Genomic DNA, 21,074 nt, shown 5'->3' with positions numbered 1-21,074 from the left:
CACTTCCCTCAGGATGGCTGTGACCCACATAATAAAAATAAGAGCACAAAGCCACTGTGCTTTCATTCTGTGCCAGGCACTGTGCAAATAAGCACTTTTCAAGCATTTTCACCCCATTTGTTTCTCACAAGGACTCTTCGAGGTGCATGATGATAATAGTTCTACTTTACATCTAAGGAAACTGACACAGGGCAATATTTGTTAGCCTGGCTACCATGTCACAGCCCATCCACTGCAGAGCAGGCCTTGGAAGCCAGGCATCAGGCAGGGGCTTTTCTAAGAAGGACCAGGTGTTAAATATGACACGCTTTGTGGACCATACAGTGCCAAAGCAGCCACAGACAATACGTAAACAGATGGGTAGATCTTGTGTTTAAATAAAACTTTATTTACAAAAACAGGTGGCCGGCACACGGGCTATAGTTTGCAACCCCTGAATTCTAGAGCATACAGTGTGTTCTCACTATGTGCAATAGTTATGTCCGGGAAAGTTGCTGTGAATACTGAAGTAGTGATTTTTAAACCACTGCTCCTGGGGGAGGTACAGGGCTGGCTAGGCTCCTAGGAGCCTCTGGTCCCAATATTTTTGTCCATCAGTCAATACATAACCTCATTTTCTATGTGCCTCTGTTTAAAGACATCTTTGAAAATATGTATTGTTGAAATAAGTCAGAGAAAGACAAGTACTGCATGATATCACTTATATGTGGAATCTAAAAAATAAAACAAACTAGTGAATGTGACAAAAAAGAAACAGACCCACAGATATAGAGAACAAACTAGTGGTTACCAAGTGGGAGAGGGAAGCAGGGAGGGGCAAGATAGGGGTAGGGGATTAAGAGGTACAAACTACTATGTATAAAATAAGGGGCTGGCAGAGTCAAGATGGCGGTGTGGGAAGACACAGAGTTTGCGTCTCCCCACAGCTAGGGAACCTGCTGGACGCTGGTGGGGGATCTCAACACCCCGAGAGACAGGAGGAATGCTCAAGTGAACCGGTAAGATGTGGGGGGACTGAGTGGGGAGGAGAAGTGGAGGCCAGACAGGACCAGCACCCCTGAGGGGTGGCTGAGAGGGGGCAGGGGTTCCCACGCCTGGAGGGACCCTCAGGAGCTCAGATGGGGGTGGAGTGCACCAAGCGTTTCCCCTGCCCAATCGGCCAGGGAAGTCTGCCTTGCTCTCAGGCCGGGTCCTACGCCCTCAGAGGCCCCCTCCAGGCCCCATTGGTCCTGGGGATGTAGGAAGGAGGCTGGGGGAGAACAGGAGAGGCAGGGGGGAGAGGCCCTTGGGGACTGGAGGAGAGCAGCAGAGGGCGTTTGCCCCACCCACTCGAGCCCTGCTGGGCTCCCAAGTGGGGTCCCCCACCCTCTGAGACCACAGGCAGGAGGCACACCTGGGCCCCTTCTGTTCTGTTGAGCCTAAGCCCCACCCCCTACACCCCCAGGGCCTTTTCCAGCCCTGGGGCTCCTAAGCATAGGCCCTGCCCACCACCAAACCCCACCCCTGCTTAGGCCCCACCCTCCACAACCAAGGCCTTTTCCACCTTTTTCTTTTTCCTTCTCCTCCTCTTCTTTACTATTGTGGTTCTGTTTTACCTTTCGGTTGTTGTTTCATCTATATTTTTATTTTTATATTCTTTCTAACATATCTGTTAGTTTCCTAGTCTAATTTTATTTTTTACTTTGTTATTGTTTTCCTTTTTTTTTTTTTGGCCGCCCCACACGGCTTACAGGATCTTGGTTCATGAGCCAGGGGTTGGGCCAAAGCTCCTGTGGTGGGAGCTCCAAGTCTGAACCACTGGACTAACAGAGAACCCCAGACCCCAGGGAATACTCATCGGAATGAGGTCTCCCGAAAGTCCTCATGTTGGCACCAAGACCCAGATCTACCCAACAGCCTACAAACTCCAGTGCTGGAAGCCTCAGGCCAAACAACAAGTAAAACAGGAACACAATCCCACTCATCAAAAAAAAAAAAAAAAAAAATGAGACGGCAAAAAAAATATGTCAGAGATGAAGGAGCAAGGTAAAAACCTATAAGACCAAATAAATGAAGAGGAAACAGGCCATCTACCTGAAAAAGAATTCAGACAGTAAAGATGATCCTGAATCTCGGAAACAGAATGGAGGCACAGACTGAGAAAACAAAAGAAATGTTTAACAAAGATCTAGAAGAACTAAAGAACAGAGTTGAACGACACAGTAACTGAAATGAAAAATACACTAGAAGGAATCAATAACAGAATAACTGAGGCAGAAGAATGAGTAAGTGAGCTGGAAGACAAAACGGTGGAAATAACTGCTGAGGAGCAGAATAAAGAATGAAAAGAACTGAAGACCATCTCAGAGACCTCTGGGATAACAATAAATGCGCCAACATTCAAATTATAGGGTCCCAGAAGAAGAAGAGAAAAAGAAAGGGTCTGGGAAAATATCTGAAGAGATTATAGTAGAAAACTTCCCTAACATGGGAAAGGAATTAGTCACCCAAGTCCAGGAAGCACAGAGAGTCCCATACAGGATAAACCCTAGGAGAAACACACCAAGACACATATTAATCAGACTAACAAAAATTAAATTCAAAGAAAAAATATTAAAAGCAGCAAGGGTAAAGCAAAAAATAACATACAAAGGAATCCCCATAAGGTTATCAGCTGATTTTTCAGCAGAAACTCTGCATGCCAGAAGGGAGTGGCAGAATATACTTAAAGTGATGAAAGAGAAAAACCTATAACCAAGATTACTCTACCCAGCAAGGATCTCATTCAGATTCAACAGAGAAATCAAAAGCTTTCAGATGAGCAAAAGCTAAGAGAATTCAGCACCACCAAGCGAGCTTTACAACAAATGCTAAGGAAACTTCTCTAGGCAGGATACACAAGAGAAGAAGCAGACCCACAAAAACAAACCCAAAACAATTAAGAAAACGGTAATAGGAACATACATATCGATAATAACCTTGAATGTAAATGGATTAAATGCCCCAACCAAAAGACACAGACTAGCTGAATGGATACAAAAACAGGACCCATATATATGCTGTCTACAAGAGACCCACTTCAGACCTAGGGACACATACACACTGAAAGTGAAGGGATGGGAAAAGATATTCCATACAAATGGAAATCAAAAGAAAGCTGGAGTAGCAATACTTGTATCAGATAAAATAGACTTTAAAATAAAGACTGTTAGAAGAGATAAGGAAGGACACTACATAATGATCAAGGGATCAATCCAAGAAAAAGCTAAAACAATTATAAATGTTTATGCACCCAAAATAGGAACACCTCAATACATAAGGCAAATGCTAACAACCATGAAAGTGGAAATTGACAGTAACACTAAAATAGTAGGGGACTTTAACGCCCCACTTACACCAATGGACAGATCATCCAAACAGAAAATAAATAAGGAAACACAAGCTTTAAATGACACAATAGGTCAGATACATTTAATTGACATTTATAGAACATTCCACATGAAAGTGGCAGAATACACTTTCTTCTCAAGTGCACACAGAACATTCTCCAGGATAGATCACATCTTGGGTCACAAATCAAGCCTCGGAAAATTTAAGAAAACTGAAATCGTATCAAGCATCTTTTCTGACCACAACATGATGAAATTGGAAATCAATTACAGGGGAAGAAAACTGTAAAAAAACATAAATACATGGAGGCTAAACAGTGCACTACTAAATAACCAAGAGATCACTGAAGAAATCAAAGAAGAAATTTAAAAAAAACATAGAAACAAATGACAACAAAAACACAACAACCCAACACCTATGGGATGCAGCAAAAGCAGTTCTAAGAGGGAAGTTTATAGCAATTCAATCTCACCTCAAGAAACAAGAAACATCTCCAATAAACCATCTAACCCTACACCTAAAGCAACTAGAGAAAGAAGAACAAAGAAAACCCAAAGTCAGCAGAAGGAAAGAAATCATAAAGATCAGAGCAGAAATAGATGAAATAGAAATGAAGAAAACAATAGCAAAGATCAATAAAATGAAAAGCTGGTTCTTTGAGAAGATAAACAAAATTGATAAACCCTTAGCCAGACTCATCAGGAAAAAAAGGGAAAGGATGCAAATCAATAAAATTAGAAATGAAAAAGGAGAAATCACAACTGACACTGCAGAAATACAAAGGATTATGAGAGACTACTACAAACAACTATATACCAATAAAATGGACAACCACGAAGAAATGGACAAATTCTTGGAAAGGTACAATTTTCCAAGACTCAATCGGGAAGAATTAGAAAATATAAACAGACCTATCACAAGTAATGAAATTGAGACTAATTAAAAATCTTCCAATAAACAAAAGTTCAGGACCAGATGGCTTCAAAGGCGAATTCTATCAAACATTTAGAGAAGAGCTAACACAGATCCTTCTCAAACTCTTCCAAAAAACTCCAGAGGGAGGAACACTCGCAAATTCATTCTACAAAGCCACCACCCTGATACCAAAACCAGAAAAAGATATCACAAAAAAAGAAAATTATAGACCACTATCACTGATGAACATAGATGCAAAAATCCTGAACAAAATACTAGCAAACAGAGTCCAACAACACATTAAAAGGATCATACACCACGATCAAGTAGGATTTATCCCAGGGATGCGAGGATTCTTCAATATACACAAATCAATCAATGTGATACACTATATTAACAAATTGAAGAATAAAAACCACATGATCATCTCAACAGATGCAGTAAAAGCTTTTGACAAAATTCAACACCCATTTATAATAAAAACTCTCCAGAAAATGGGCATAGAGGGAACCTACCTCAACATAATAAAGGCCATATATGACAAACCCACAGAAAGCATCATAATCAATGGTGAAAAACTGAAAGCATTTCCTCTAAGATCAGGAACAAGATAAGGATGTCCACTCTCGCCACTCTTATTCAACACAGTTTTGGAAGTCCTAGCCATGGAAATCAGAGAAGAAAAAGAAGTAAAAGGCATACAAATTGGAAAAGAAGAAGTAAAACTGTCACTGTTTGCAGATGACATGATACTATACATAGAAAATCCTAGATGCCACCAGAAAACTACTAGAACTAATCAATGAATCTGGTAACGTTGCAGGATACAAAATTAATGCACAGAAATCTCTAGCAATCCTATACACTAACAACGAAAAATCAGAAAGAGAAATTAAGGAAACAATCCCATTTACCATCACAACAAAAAGAATAAAATACCTAGGATAAACTGACCTAAGGAGGCAAAAGACTTGTCAGAAAACTATAAGACACTGATGAAAGAAATCAAAGATGACACAAACAGATGGAGAAATATACCATGTTCTTGGATTGGAAGAATCAATATTGTGAAAATGACTGTACTACCCAAAGCAATCTACAGATTCAATGCAATCCCTATCAAACTACCAACGGCATTCTTCACAGAATTAGAACAAAAAAATTTTACAATTCGTATGGAAACACAAAAGACCCTGAATAGCCAAAGTAATCTGGAGAAAGAAAAACAGAGCTGGAGGAATCAGGCTCTCTGACTTCAAACTATACTACAAAGCTAAAGTAATCAAGACAGTATGGTACTGGCACAAAAACAGAAACATAGATCAATGATACAGGATAGAAAGCCCAGAGATAAACCCATGCACATATGGTCACCTAATTTATGACAAAGGAGGCAAGAACATACAATGGTGGTTCTTCAATAAGTGGTGCTGGGAAAACTGGACAGTTGCATGTAAAAGAATGAAATTAGAACACTCCCCAACACCATACACAAAAATAAACTCCAAATGGATTAAAGACCTAAATGTAAGACCAGACACTATAAAACTCTCAGAGGAAAACACAGGAAGAACACTCTTTGACATAAATCACAGCAAGATCTCTTTTGACCCAACTCCTAGAGTAATGAAAATAAAAACAAAACTAAATAAATTGGACCAAATTAAACTTCAAAGCTTTTGCACAGCGAAAGAAACCATAAACAAGATGAAAAGACAACCCTCAGAATGGGAGAAAATATTTGCAAATGAAACAATGGACAAAGGATTAATCTCCTGGGCTTCCCTGGTGGCGCAGTGGTTGAGAGTCCGCCTGCCGATGCAGGGGACGCGGGTTCGTGCCCCGGTCCGGGAGAATCCCACATGCCACGGAGCGGCTGGGCCCATGAGCCATGGCCGCTGAGCCTGTGCCTCCAGAGCCTGTGCTCCGCAGCGGGAGAGGCCACAACAGTGAGAGGCCCGTGTACCACAGAAAGAAAAAAAAAAAAGATTAATCTCCAAAATATACAAACAGCTCATGGAGCTCAATATCAAAAAAAACAAACAATCCAATTAAAAAATGGGCAGAACACCTAAATAGACATTTCACCAAATACGACATACAGATGGTCAAGAGGCACATAAAAAGATGCTCAACATCACTAATTATTAGAGAAATGCAAATCAAAATTACGAGGTATCACCTCACACTGGTCAGAATGGCCATTATCAAAAAATCTAGAATCAATAAATGCTGGAAACGGTGTGGTGAAAAGGGAACCCTCCTGCACTGTTGGTGGGAATATAAATTCATACAACCACTATGGAGAACAGTATGGAAGTTCCTTAAGAAACTAAAAACAGAACTACCATATGACCCAGCAATACCACTACTGGGCATATACCCTGAGAAAACCATAATTCAAAAAAAGACATGTACCACAATGTTCACTGCAGCATTATTTACAATAGCCAGGACATGGAACCAACCTAAATGTCCATCGACAGATGAATGGGTAAAGAAGATGTGGCACATATATACAATGGAATATTATTCAGCCATAAAAAAACCCGAAATTCTTTTTAGTGAGGTGGACGGACCTAGAGTCTATCATACAGAGTGAAGTCAGAAAGAGAAAAACAAATACTGTATGCTAACACATATATATGGAATCTAAAAAAAAAATGATACTGATAAACCTAATGGCAGGGCAGAAATAAAGACGTAGACATAGAGAATGGACTTTAGGACTTGGGGTGGGAGGGAGAAGCTAGGGCAAAGTGAGAGAGTGGCATGGACATATATACACTACCAAATGTAAAACAGACAGCAGCCACATAGCACAGGGAGATCAGCTCAGTGCTTTGTGACCACCTAGAGGGGTGGGATAGGGAGGGTGGGAGGGAGGCTCAAGAGGGAGGGGATATGGGGATATATGTATGCATACATCTGATTCACTTTGTTGTACAACAGAAACTAACACAGTATTGTGAAGCAATTATACTCCAATAAAGATCTATTAAAAAATTAAAAAATTAAATAAAATAAATAAGCCACAAGATATATTGTACAGCACAGGGAATATAGACAGTATTTTATAACTATAAATGGAATATAAGTTTTAAAAACTGTGAATCAGTGTGTTGCACACCTGAAACATATAATATTGTACATCAACTACACTTCAATAAAAAAATTTTTAATTAAAAAATATATTTATTATTGATTCATTAACACTAGACTCATGGCCAACAGGACCATAACTCATGCCTGGAAGAAGCTTATCTCCAGGAGGCTCGTCACAGCCTTCCTGTACTCAGGGATATGGTCAGTACCCAGCTCTGTGCTGGGGGCCATGTTAAACAGTGAAATTGCTAACAAAAAACCCCACAAAAATGCAAAAAACGTGGCATTGAGTAGACTGAAAAGGACCCTTGCGTCCGCCTGAGAGCTGAGACAAGAAGGCAGAGGAGGCTTCCCTGGTGGTGCAGTGGTTAAGAATCCGCCTGCCAATGCAGGGGACATGGGTTCGAGCCCTGGTCCGGGAAGATCCCACATGCCGTGGAGCAACTAAGCCCGTGCGCCACAACTACTGAGCCTGCGCTCTAGAGCCCACGAGCCACAACTACTGAGCCCACGTGCCACAACTACTGAGTCTGTGCTCTAGAGCCCACGAGCCACAACTACTGAGCCCACGTGCCACAATTACTGAAGCCCACGCGCCTAGAGCCCGTGCTCTGCAACAAGAAAAGCCACCGCAATGAGAAGCCCGTGCACCGCAACGAAGAGTAGCCCCCGCTCGCCGCAACTAGAGGAAGACTGTGCGCAGCAACTCAGCCAAAAATAAATCAATAACTTTTTTTTAAAAAGGCAGAGCACCGCCCCTCTCCACCTCAGCTGGGAACTCACTCGTCAGATGACTCAGACTTTCCACTGCTGTGCGTGCAGCCATATAGGGCTCTGAAAGCACCTCGAGTATTGATTTTCGGGTTACAAACAAGTTTTAGTGAGCGGGTGAATTTGCAAATACAGCATCCATGAACAATGAGGATCCACTGTATCTGTCTCCACACGATGCTGGTTGTGCTAGTCCCGAAACTGCTGAATTTCATAAAGCTTCAACGGGCTATAGACCAAAGGCAGGGGTATGGGGGGAGACCCCCAAAACATCTAGATCCAGTTGTTTGGCTCGGTAGCTCTGATGACAGATAAGCAGGACCACCACATCTGGCCCCAGAGGGGACCTAGTGCCCCTCCCAACTCCCAACTCAATAAGGCCAATCACAGTCCTTGGCTTCGAGCCCTGCAGCAGCTCCTTGTGCCTGCACTGTTTGGGCCAAGCGCTGGCCACCAGGGCAGGGAATTCATTTGCCACCCAACACGCCTCCTTCTAAAGGTTCCTCAAGGGTTTCCTTCAGGAGGGCAGACAGGCCAGTATCTGTGATCTGGAACTGATTTCCTACCCAAGGACTTGGCTTTGAAGGGTTCAGGGAAATCCCAGACTTGTACGAACAGTTTCACGTGTATGAGCTCATCTGCATCCTTCACGCTGATCATGCCTAACTCCCGTCAGCTCCTCAAAGGGACCACAGCCAGCACCGGGTTAGGAACACAGGTTAGGGGCGGTAACCAGGTGCTCCTGCACCACCACCAGCAGGAATCGTTGAGCCTCGCCTGGGTCATTCAGTGATCCACCCAAACCAACGACGTGAGCTCCCGCCACCCCCCACCCAGGGGTCCACGCGAGGCTGTGAGGTTACAGGGCACACGGCAGCATCAGCCCACAGGGCCCCAGAGCAGAGAACGCTTTACCAGCCGAAAAACGTGGATGTCTTGGTTTCTGGTCACCAGATGTGCATTCTTTGCTGTGCATGTAGCTGTCTCCAGCTTGTCCCCCGTCAGCATCCAAACCTGAAATTACCGCATGGAAGGGGTCCCCTTGGTTAGTGTTTGAGGCTAGCCTGTCGCCTGTGTCAGCCGAGTTTCCAAACACATCGAGCTGAACTTGATACGTTCCATTTACCTCCTTGAGGCCTACAATGTCCCCAACGAACCACAGGAAAGGGCCCAGTTCAAGGGTTTCAAGACCTTGGGCGTCCACCGCTGGTGGCAGCAAAAGCTGGTGTGGCACTTCAGAAAAACTGGCCGCATGCTGCAGTAGACATCGTAAAACTCAACCTCTGCCCTCCTAATCCCCGTTCTGGAAATTTTTCTGAAAGCAATAAATAATCTCAAAGAAGGGGAAGGCTGTATGGACGAGGGGTCACTTCCATGTCCCACAGGAAACACTGGTTTGTCACGTCCCATAGGGTCTTTCTACGCGGCCGGATGGCCCCCGAGCAATCTCAGGGGGCTGAACCCTAACTAAAACGCCGACAGTAAACGTGCCAGGTTCTTCCTCGCCTCATAACTGAGCACTGTGCGTCTCACTGTTGCAGGCTCAGAGAGGGCAGGTGACTTGCCCAAAGCCACAGAGCTAGTTCCTGTCCCAACCAGGCCCAGAACCCAGGTCTTCAGAGTCTAAACGGATGTGCTTCCTACCCTGCTGATTCACCCATTAACCCTCTGTTCTCTCTGCTCCCAGTGGGGAAGTGGGGTGGGGGCCTTAGAGTCATCGGACAAAGGAAATCTTGGCAGCAGGGCAAGCGCAGGAAAGAAAATAACCACAAAGGTCCCCCGAGTGTTTACCGTGCGGGGCACCTGTTAAGTGCTGTGCATCGTTCCTTCACAGTAACTTTATGAGGTGGGAAACGGAGGCCCAGGCCTCATCCGTCCTGCTGACATCGCCCCGCTCACGGGCACTCCTGCCAGATGCGGGCCCAAGGACGCAGCCTAGAGCTGCTCTGGGCAGAGGCAGGCAGCTTAACCTACATATTTTCAGGAGCTTCTAGCCGATGAGTTTGCTAATCCCTTGCTTGGGTCCGCTGAGATGCAGCCCGCTCCCCAGACGCCCTCTACTGGCGTCTCCGGATTAAACTACTAGATATGTATTTTTTGGCCCCAAACAAAAATGTAAATATGGCAGTTTGTTGGGGCAGATGGTCACTCTGTTGGATGGTCATTCAGTTACCCAGACCAAAAGACAGACGGTTGGCCGGCCGGACACTCAACAAGAATATAACAAACACTGCATATGCGCGGGACACAGCTGGTCCTGAGAGCTAAGGAGATGCTCTCGGTCCTGTCTCCATGGAGCCCGGCATGCAGAGGGGAAGCCGGCAGCAAAAGCAGACACACAAGACGTCTTCCACAGCTGTCAAGGATGGGAGGGCTACAGGTCACTGTCCGAGCCCGGTTCCCTGTCACTACTTCCATCCTCAGCCCCGCCTCCCCCCATCTCTAATTTTCACCCTCCGCTGACGGGATCACTGGTCTAAGTCTGGAATTCACAGCCATGCGGCAACCTATTTCAGCAGTGGGTCCAGGCAGGCTCACCCTACCTTGATGCCGGCGTTCCTCAGGGTCTCCAGGGTGGGCCTCACGTCCGCCTGGAGCTGGTCCTCCACCCCTGTCAGGCACAGCAGCTCCATCTCCATCTCCAGGCTCTCGATCACTGTGGCCACTTTGAGGGAACGGTCGTGCACACTCAGCTTGGCCTGGACATAACGGGCCTGGGACACACCAGGGGACACTGTCACTGCTTAGGATGGGGAGGTGCAAGGTGGACCAACTGGCAGTGGGAGCGTCTCATCCCCCCCACACAGGGCAGGGACCCCAGCACCTGGGTGAACCTCAAAGGGGTGAAACTGAGACCTCCAGCCTCCTTCCCAGTTCATCAATCCAGACGCTGGAGCTGGACAGACCGGAGCTCCACCCTTTGCTCTACACTCACCTGCTGTGCAACTTCTAGCAGGTCACTTAACTTCTCTGAGCCTCAGTTGTTTTCCTCCCCGAAGAGGAAATAACAGCCCCAACCTCACTGGGTTTTTACAAGGATTAGTACAACTCAAGATCTCAAAAGACAGTAGGTTCTCCCCACACAGCATATGCTCTGTAACCAAGAACTCTTGACCACCAGGTTGTCTAAAGACAAAGTCTTACTTCCAAAGACCATCGACCCAACCCTTCTGTTTATCCCCTCTTTACGGTGTTAACAAAGATACAGCTGTCACAAAGCATAAGCCTTTAAAATGGAAAGAAAGGTAGAATTTTATCAGGGCTAGAACTCTCGTTAAATAAAACTTTACAAAGAACTCAAGCACATAAAAGAGACAGACCCAAGCACGGTTTCTCTGGGTGGAGCAGGACAAGGGCCGCAGAAGCCTTTCCCCGAACCTGGTCTCTTTCCCCTTCAGTCATGTGTAAATACATTCATTCAGCTTTGTGCCAGGACTGGGGTTACAACAAGGACCCTCCCCTCAAGGAACACACAACCCATGGGACGAGATGACAATTAACAAGACATATTTATACTGGAAGCCTTGGTAGTGAAAGTCAATGATTGAGTTCACATCCAACATTTTTTACAGCTTAAAAAAATTAGGGCTCCAAGAAGGTTTACAATTTCAAATTTGAAGGTTTCACTTCAAATTTTTCAGAAGGTTTACAATGACTATCCTAAGTGTTGGGGTACAAGGGCAAACCAAACTGATAAAGTCTCTGCTCTCAAAAAGATTTTAGGGCCTCCCTGGTGGTGCAGTGGTTGAGAGTCCGCCTGCCGATGCAGGGGATACGGGTTCGTGCCCCGGTCTGGGAGGATCCCATATGCCGCGGAGCGGCTGGGCCCGTGAGCCATGGCCGCTGGGCCTGCGCGTCCGGAGCCTGTGCTCCGCAACGGGAGAGGCCACAACAGTGAGAGGCCCGCATACCGCAAAAAGAAAAAAAAAAAAAAAAAAAAAAAAGATTTTATTCCAGAAAGAAGCTATCAAAAAGAATGTGAAAATACATACATAAACAAAGTCATTACAGCTGGTGATAAATGCAATGAAGAAAGTTCAACAGGGTGACGATGGGGCGTGATGAGGTGGGGCTGCTTTAGATGGGGGAATCCAGGAAGACTTCTCAGAGGAGGCGGCATTTGGGCTGAGACCCAAAGGAAGTGAGGGAGGGGGGCCTTGGAGCTCTGTGAGGGAGGAGAGGACCAGGCAGAGAGAAGAACCTGGTGTGCTCAGAAACGACGTCAGTCTGGCCAGAGCAGAATGAGGGAGGGGAAGATGGAGAGGTGAGTGGGGCTAAAAAGTAAAAGAAAAGTCACAGAACCACTGACCTCAAAGTCTTGATACTGCTCCTCTGCCAGAGATTTCTTCGCCACCACAAGCACCCGCAGCCCTTCCCGGGCCATGTTTCCACACTGAAAAGCAAACCCCGGTCAGCGGAGAGCCGCACTAAGGGCTCTGTATCCCGGACTCTCTCTGGGGAGGGCTGGAGGCTCAAGTGGATGCCCCTCCCAAGGGGACAGTGCAACGGCAAATCAGATCGCTGCTTTCCCCTAAAGCAGTCTCTCTCAGCAAACCTTCCAAAGGGGTCTCAAAACTTAAGTCAATGCAGTAAGATCTCAGAGACTAATCTGGGTTTCTGGCTCGTTGGAAAAACCGAACCTTTGACGAGAGCACTTTCCCAAATGACCACAGCCAGTGATACTGAAAGGCGGCTGTTTCTACACGGTCCCAAGAAACATAGCTGTCAAGTGAAGAATATTCCAACACGTTCAACGCACAAAGTGTGATGCTGTCAGGAAACACGTCCCGGCCCGTTTCATTCACCTCAGTTACCTGCCTGGCCCCTGTCGGCATTTGGGTTTATTACTCACTAACTGGAAATATGATATTACTGAACATAAAATGTGAATTCTGCACCTGGAGATGGGAGATGAAACAGAAATGGCCTGACAGACTGGAGAGTTCCTTCCCTCCCTGCTGCAGCCAATTCCCACGTCACAAACTGGGACAAGGCAGCCTGTGACGGGGCCCCACGATGCCCGCCTCCTGGTACCCACACCCTTGTATGTTCACCTGCCCTGAGTGTGCACTGGACCCAGTGCCTTGTTCCTAACAGACAGAATGTGGCAAAGTAAAGGGAGGTCATTTCCAAGAAGGTCACTTCTCTCTGTTTCATCTCTGTTCCCACGCTTGCTGTCTCAGATGAAGCCAGGACCACCTGTACGCTGCCTTATGGAGAGACCCACATGGCCGGGGATGTGGCTGCCTCCAGCCTAGAGGCACTGAGGAGCTGAATCCTGCCCATGACCACTAAGTGGGCTGGGAAGTGGGTCCTGCCCCAGCTGAGCCTTCAGATGAGACCCCAGCCTCGGGTGACCCCTTGACCAAAGCCTAAGAGACCCTGAGCTGAGGACCCAGCTAAGCTGTGCCTGGATTGCTGATTCGCAGAAACTGTAAGAAATAACACGCGTCCTCCTAAGCTGCTAAATTTGGGGGTGATTTGTTACATAGCCCCAGAAAACGCATGCAGGGACCCATCTCACTATTCCATGCAAGGGACCGACTCCAGGACACGCATCCGAGGCCCCGTTTCCACACCCCACGTCATGCTTACCTCTTCCTCCAGCCAGTCGTTGTACTGCACGATGCCAGCCATGACGACATCCGCTCCCTTCATGTAAAACGTAATCTCCCCAGTCGATTCATCCTAGAGGGGGGGCCGGGAGGAATGAACACCCAAGAGGAACACTTGTGTTCCGCTCCAGTGGCCGCTTCCCATGAGATGCTGCACAAAGTGTACTCAGTGGACGCCCGTGTTTTCTCACTTGGCCGAAGATGAAAAGTGAGAGGGGAGCCTCACTTTGGGGCAAAGGCCACAGACAACAAGAAAACTCAAAGCATTTGGAAAATCATTAACTGATGAAAGCAAGATCAAAAGGATTGAAGAACTCTGTTTTTACAGTTATTGCTGTTCTAAGGGGAATATCTTACAGTGTGAGGACTGACCCTCACACTGTAAGATAATTTTCAATTTATACGCGGGGCTGCTAGTGTTGCCAAAACGTGGTCTACCGGAAAGAGGTGGGAAGTAAGATAATTCTCGAGATCAGGGCTGCTCAGCCTTGGCACTGTTAATATTTGGGGCTGGAGAATTCTTTCCCATGACGGGGCTGGACTCTGCATTGCACCATCTCCTGCGGCATCCCTAGCCCACTAGATGCCAGCAGCAATCCCCATGGTGACAACCAAAATGTCTCCAGACGTTAACAAATGTCCCCTGGGGGACACATTGCCTCAGTTGACAGCTACTGCTCTAGACAACGTGGGACCCTTACGTCTACCTGAGGACTTAGCTAGAGAGCAAAGTACCCCGATTTTCTGTTCACACTGACCAGATTTTCTGGGGTGACATCACAGCACAGACATCAGATGCTTAGACCCGGCACCAGCTGCCAGCTGTGTGCACCTGGACAAGCTACTTCTTTTCTCTAGACCTCAGTCTCCTCCTCTGTAAAATCGGGATCCTAACAACTCTTACTGTATAGCTTGCTGGGGCTTAAACGAGATCATCTACATAGAGCAGGTAGCAAAGGGCCAACATCCACAGAAAATGCTCAGCCAGTGTTATTATTCCTGTTGGGGTGACAGTCACTCCTCAAGACCCTCAGTCGCACTGTTTGTAGAAAACAAGGTTTAAGCCGGGGGTCTGAATGGGGGTGGTTTTGCCCCCAGGGGACTTCCGACAATGTCTGGACACATATTTGATTGTCTCAACTGGGAGGTGCTACTGGCATCTAGTGGGTGGAGACCAAGGATGCTGCTAACCGTCCTACAATGCACAGGGCAGTCCCCGCAACAGGGAATCATCCCGCCCCAAATGTCAATGGTGCTGAGGCTGAGAAACCCTGGCTTTAAGGAATGATGGTGAAATCGTCAATTCTTATCCCATGACTCTTTCCTCACAGACCTGCATCACAGGGAGGCTGGAGGCAATGGAAATGGGCAAGGCTAACTGAGCATGGCCATCACCACCTTGGGCCTAAATTCTGCTACCCCAGGAGGCCCAGAATGCATGCCTGTAAGCTCTTCATCCAATAGGAAATAAATACCCAAGGCCAAATCAGTGGTATAGTTTCATCTACTAAAGTAACTTCTGAACGCCTCTGATCACGGACTATCTTTTAGAACAAGATGCTTACTCATAAAAGCACCCACAGGCCACGAACAGGCACCTGCACTTTAAAAGCATTAGAACTGCAGGCTGCTTCTTTGATGGATTACATCTATGCCTGCTAGTGACTCGGGCCAAAGATAGCCGTGGGGTCTGAACATGAAAGCATCCGAGGTTTCTTTTTCCTTTCGCCTTCACCCAAATGCTGCTCTGGGAAATAACGTCCCCCTCCCCAGCTTCCTCTGCTCCAGAAGGGGCTCAAGAGAACTCGGACATCTTGTCCAATATAAATACTGTACCTACTGTCTCCTCCCGTTAGTCATTTCCTCCCACCAAGTTCATCACAAGGTTACTTCGTTCCCATATTATGGCAAGATTACGCTATAAATTTACAGAGATCTGCCGGTTGTGCTGCATTGTTTTGGGGCCTCATCTTTTTCCACTGTGGTCTGACTCTGGCACCTGTTCAAAGGCCTCTTTTATTCAGACAGTGACAAGGGTATGATCTATACCAATGATCCGACTGCAGCACGCCAAGGGGGAAGGGTGAGGGGAGGGCAGGGGAACATCTTGTAACACAACAAAAACAAAACTGGCGACACAGAGACAAACACACAAGCCCCAATGAAACCGGCTTCTCTAACCTCACTGACCTTCTCAGAAGAGAGATTCACACAAAGACCAGACCTTGCTTGGTGAGGGGTAAGAAGATGCTGCACAGAACCGTCCACGAGCTCACACATGTTTAAGAGGGTTGATGAGCCAGGTGAGAACAAAACTATAACTGTCAACCGTCATTAAACCAGGTTGAGAACCATTTTATAACTGAGGGAAAACTTCCTCACATCAGGTAACTGGGCAGTTACTTTCAAACAACAGACAGAAAAGATGGCCATATCAGAACAGAGTCTCTCAGCCCTGGCACGATGAACATTTGGGGCTGGAACATTCTTTGGTATGAGGCTGTCCTGACCTCTATCCACTAGATGCCAGGGGCACCACCCTCTGAGCTGTAACAACCAAAAGTGTCCCCAGATGTGTCCCCATGTCCCCTGGGGGCAAGATGGCCCCAGGATGAGAATCACTTCGTGAAAGGAGAACAGTGAGATTCGTGCTAAGTGGAGAGCTAGCTCCACAGCCCCGGGCATGGATTTGCACCCTGCAACACCGAAGACAGAGAGGGAGACAGGTCAGAAAACAAAACTATTAGCAAAATAATATGCATCACATTAAAGACAGCCTAACAAAGATGGATGTGCACAGATTCATTGTTAGTAGTGAGAGATGGAAAACAACCTAAGTATCCAAGAAAGGAATATTTGATTAAATAATGCTACATTTTTTCAGCAAAACACCATGCCCACATTAAAATCATAAAAATCGTGTTTTGATGATATGAGAACATTTTCACTATACCTATTGTTCAGTGGAGGGGGTGGGAGTTTTAGAAAGCTTTAGGTGGAGTTGGAAGCCAGTTTTATAAAATTGTGTGTGGCTATTTACACTCATTTATGCTTAGAGGAAAAACTGAAGGGAAATTCCCTGAAAAGGCAAGAGGGGCTGTCTCTGGGTGATGGAAATACAGACGAACGGTTCTGACCCCCTTCTATACATACTTATCTGTTCCGAATGCTGATTTCTTAAAAATATAACCTGGGAAGGGTGGAGTGCTATTGTAAAGCAATGATAGATTTGCACACCCAACAGGATCCCATACTCCCAGACACAGATCCTGTTCTTGCTGTGGGAAGATACAGGGGTCACATCTCATAAAATATGATGCATGTCTGGGAATGATAGCCCTTTGCAACTAAAGGAAGGGTGACGCACTCAGCCCACTTATTCTAGAACGGCTGATATCGGGACTATTTGATGATGATTCAACCCTCAAATGACTCCAGCATAGTCCATGGCCCTAGAACTTGGAAAAATAAAGGCTGGAACAAAATGAGAGTAATTCCATCATAGATAATGACTCTAATTCCCCAGGAAACACCCACCCACAGGATTCATGTGGCTGCTTCCAGGCCATGGATGTTCTTGACATCAGACATGCACTCAAGATACAGTTTAAAAGCCACGGGGCAGGCTAGGCACAGATCAGTGGGAAAAGCAGCAGCTGCATGGGAGGAAAAGCCCCCATCCCACTCAAAAACTGCCAAGGATATATGTCTGATAGAGTCTGAAGACTACTGGCATCAGGGACATAAAAATCCCTTAAAATGTGTAATTTTCAAGGCACATTCGTACTGTGTGTCACTGGACCATCAGTACTGCAGCTCATGGAGCTGTTTCTAACTTTTACCTGGAGAAACAGCCTCTTCAGTGACTCCCACTTTCCCCACCTCCTGGTGTGTTCACACCCCTGGGTGATCCAGGCCCACCAAGTGGTGGGCTGGACCCAGGGACCTGATTCTAATAACAGAATAAGGCGAAAGTGAAGGGAGGTCGGTTCTGAGATGACGTGCCTTCTGTCTTGTTCACACTCTCACAGACTCACTTGGATGAAGCCAGCTGATGTGGGAGCTGGTGTATGGAGAGGCCTGTGGGGCAGTGGATGAGGGTGGCCTCTGGCCATCAGCTGGTATAGAACTAACGTCCTCAGCCCAACAACTGCGAGGAACTGACTCTTGCTGACAGCACTGATTTTACCTGGCAGTGAATCCTGCCCCAGCTGAACCTTGGATGACTGCAGCCTATGAGAGATCCCGAGGCACAGGGCCCGGCGAGGCTGCCCCCGGACTCCTTGGGGCCCAGAAATTGTCAGATAGCACTTCCTGTTGTTTTAAGCCATCACATGCGGGATAACCTGTCACAACGCCATATGTAATTAACACACTACCTCAACATTACCACGGGTGCTCTGTGAGCTTTTCCACATCCCTCTCATCACACCCAAACTCCCAGGGCCTGGCGAGAAACAGCATAACCTGGGAGCCAGACAGCCTCGGGTAGAGGCCCAGCTCCACCTTTTCTAACTATATGAACTTGGGGAGGTTTCTTCTTCTCTCTATACCTCAGTTTTCTCCTCTGTTAAGTGCCAACTGCAATGGTATCATGAAAATTACATGAGTTGTTTTATCAAATCATTTACAACAGTGACTAGCACCCAGTAAGCACCATTTAAATGTTACCTCTGTTATTATTATTGTTCCTAACTCTATTCCTATTACTAGTGCTGCTAGTACTATTACTAATTACTCCTATTACTAATTCTATTATTACTAATTTACTACAATAGAATCTACAACTCTGACCCCTAAGGCATGAAACATTTGTGTAGATAGGGCGGAGGGGATCCTCATTTGTTTAAACAATGAGAGAGTCTTATTCCAAAGATTCTCATGATATGGGGCAGCATTTTCTCCAGCCAAGCCAAACAATGTGAAGAACCTTTAAGAACACCAGGGAACCATCTCAATACCAAAATAGGACTGGGACTAAAGTAGTCTGCAACTTTTAAAGCTCCTATGGTTAATTCTGATGATCAGCCAGGTTTTGTTTGTTTGTTTGTTTGTTTAGATCTCATTTGACTTATTTTTGGCTGTGCTGCGTCTTCGTTGCTGCGCTCAGGCTTTCTCTAGTTGCGGCGAGCGGGCGCTGCTCTTCGCTGCCGTGCATGCGCAGGCTTCTCATTGTGTTGGCTTCTCTTGTTGCGGAGCACGGGCTCTAGGCACGCTGGCTTCAGTAGTTGTGGCACACGGGCTCAGTAGTTGTGGCACACGGGCTTAGCTGCTCTGCGGCATGTGGGATCTTCCCGGACCAGGGCTCGAACCCATGTCTCCTGCATTGGCAGGCGGATTCTTATCCACTGTGCCACCAGGGAAGTCCCTATCGGCCAGGTTTAAGAACTGCTGAGCCGAGTGGCTTATGAACACAGGGCTTCCAGGCTTCCCAGAATGGAAAGTGTGAGTAAAAGAGCAAATAGGAAAACAAGGTATTAATTCAGATTGGCAAGACTTTAAAAGTCCGACACTATCAAGCGTTGGTGAGGATGCAGAAAACAGTGGGACTGAGATTAGTATAAGCACTTTGGAGAAAAAGTTGAAAATACCTGGTAAAGTTAAAGATATATATATTCTACCACCCAGCAAGTCCACCTCTGGGTGTAGTCCACAGAAAAACACGGACATATGTACAGTGGAGACTGCAGCAGACAAGGCTACACATGGCAGCGGTCTTTCTATCGGCAAAAAAAGTGGCAATGACCTAAATGTGTATCAGGAGGGAACGGCAATAGATGGAAGGAACTGAGGTATATTTGCACAATGCAACACAAGTCAGCTAAGAGAAATAAAGTGGGATTACGTGCATCAACATAAATAAAGCTTTTTGTAAAATGTTAAACAAAAATTAGGATGTGGAATAATAATATATATACTACAATGACACTTTATAGAGAGAATAAAAACGTGAAAACCATAATACATATTATTTATACCCAATGTGTCTGATACTAGTATTTTAAAATTCATAGGAGTGATAAACCTGGGGTAGGACTGGAGAGGAAGCACATCTAGAAAGGGCAGATGGGATTTCAATTGAATGCACAATGTTTTCTTTGTTTAAAAAAAATTTTTAACTATAATACATGCAGAAGTGTGGATCAATACATAAATATAAATTTGAGCAAACGAACTCAAACAAAAAAGGGTATCTACTGTACAGTTTCCTTTATATAAAGTTCAAAAATCAGTCAGTGGTAGAAATGGGACAGTGGTTATATCCTTGTGGGAAGGAAGGATGCAGTAACCAGAAAGGGGTACGAGGGAGCTGCTGGGGTGATGGTGGGAGGGATTCTGTTCCTTGCCTGGGATGTGAGTTACACTGTGTTAACTTTGTAAACACTTGAGCTGTACACTCATGAAGTTTGCACTTTTCTCTTTGTATGCTGTACTTCAATAAAAGCTTCAAAAAATATAAAAAGAAAATCTGAAATATTAATGCCAAAATGACAATGTTGAGTGATCGCGACAATTTTTTCCAATAACTTTTGTGACTGTATGAACGAAAAACCATCGAAAATATCTAATTACAAGGGTATTAAGGCTATTCAATGGGAAAACAATAGTCTCTGCAGCAAACGGTGCTGGGACAACTCTATATCCACACACGAAAGAATGAAGTTAAAACCCCTAACTCACACCATATATGAAAATAACTCAAAATGGATCAATGATCTAAAGAGATAAAACTACAAAAACATTTAAAAGAAAATATAGGGGTAAGTTTTCATGACCTCAGGTTTAGCAATGGACTCTCAGATATGACACCAAAGTCAAGAGCAACAGAGGAAAAAAATAAATTGGATTTTCATCAAAATTAGTAACTTCTGTGCATCAAAAGAATTTTATCAGGAAAGCAAAAAGACAAGCTACAGAATGAAAGAAAGTGTTTGTATATCATATCTCTGATAAGGGTCTAGTATCCAGACTACATAAAGAACTCTTACAACACAACAATAAAAGACTACCCATTTCAAAAGTGGGCAAATGACTTGAACAGACATGTCTCCAAGGAAGAATACAAGTGGTCAATAAGTATAAGAAAAGATGCTCAACATCATTAGCTATTAGGAAAACGCAAATCAAAACCATAATGAAATACCACTTCACAGCAACTAGGATGGCTACCATGAAAAAAAAGAGGGAAATAACAAGCACTGATGAGGATATGGAGAAACCAGAAACTTCATACACTGCTGGTAGAATGTATTGGGCTGGCCAAGAAGTTTGTTCAGGTCTTTCTGTAACATCTTACAG

The 21,074-nt window shown here is 45.4% G+C and overlaps 1 protein-coding gene across 1 annotated transcript in view; it reads right to left on the bottom strand.

Annotated features, from left to right (window-relative positions):
• Positions 1-21,074, bottom strand: part of ATP9A (ATPase phospholipid transporting 9A (putative)) — a 134,627-nt gene that overhangs the window by 18,125 nt on the left and 95,428 nt on the right. The window contains exons 16-19 of the mRNA XM_060119944.1: positions 13,756-13,848; positions 12,470-12,553; positions 10,704-10,874; positions 9,076-9,174 (exon numbers count right to left, since the gene is read on the bottom strand). Coding sequence (XP_059975927.1) covers positions 9,076-9,174; positions 10,704-10,874; positions 12,470-12,553; positions 13,756-13,848 — 447 coding nt within the window. The remainder of the gene's footprint in view (positions 1-9,075; positions 9,175-10,703; positions 10,875-12,469; positions 12,554-13,755; positions 13,849-21,074) is intronic.

This window comes from Mesoplodon densirostris, chromosome 16, assembly GCF_025265405.1.
Source record: "Mesoplodon densirostris isolate mMesDen1 chromosome 16, mMesDen1 primary haplotype, whole genome shotgun sequence".
NCBI classification, from domain to species: Eukaryota; Metazoa; Chordata; class Mammalia; order Artiodactyla; family Ziphiidae; genus Mesoplodon; species Mesoplodon densirostris.
The sequence above is the reverse complement of the archived record's forward strand: the minus strand, read 5'-3'. Positions and strand labels throughout refer to the sequence as shown.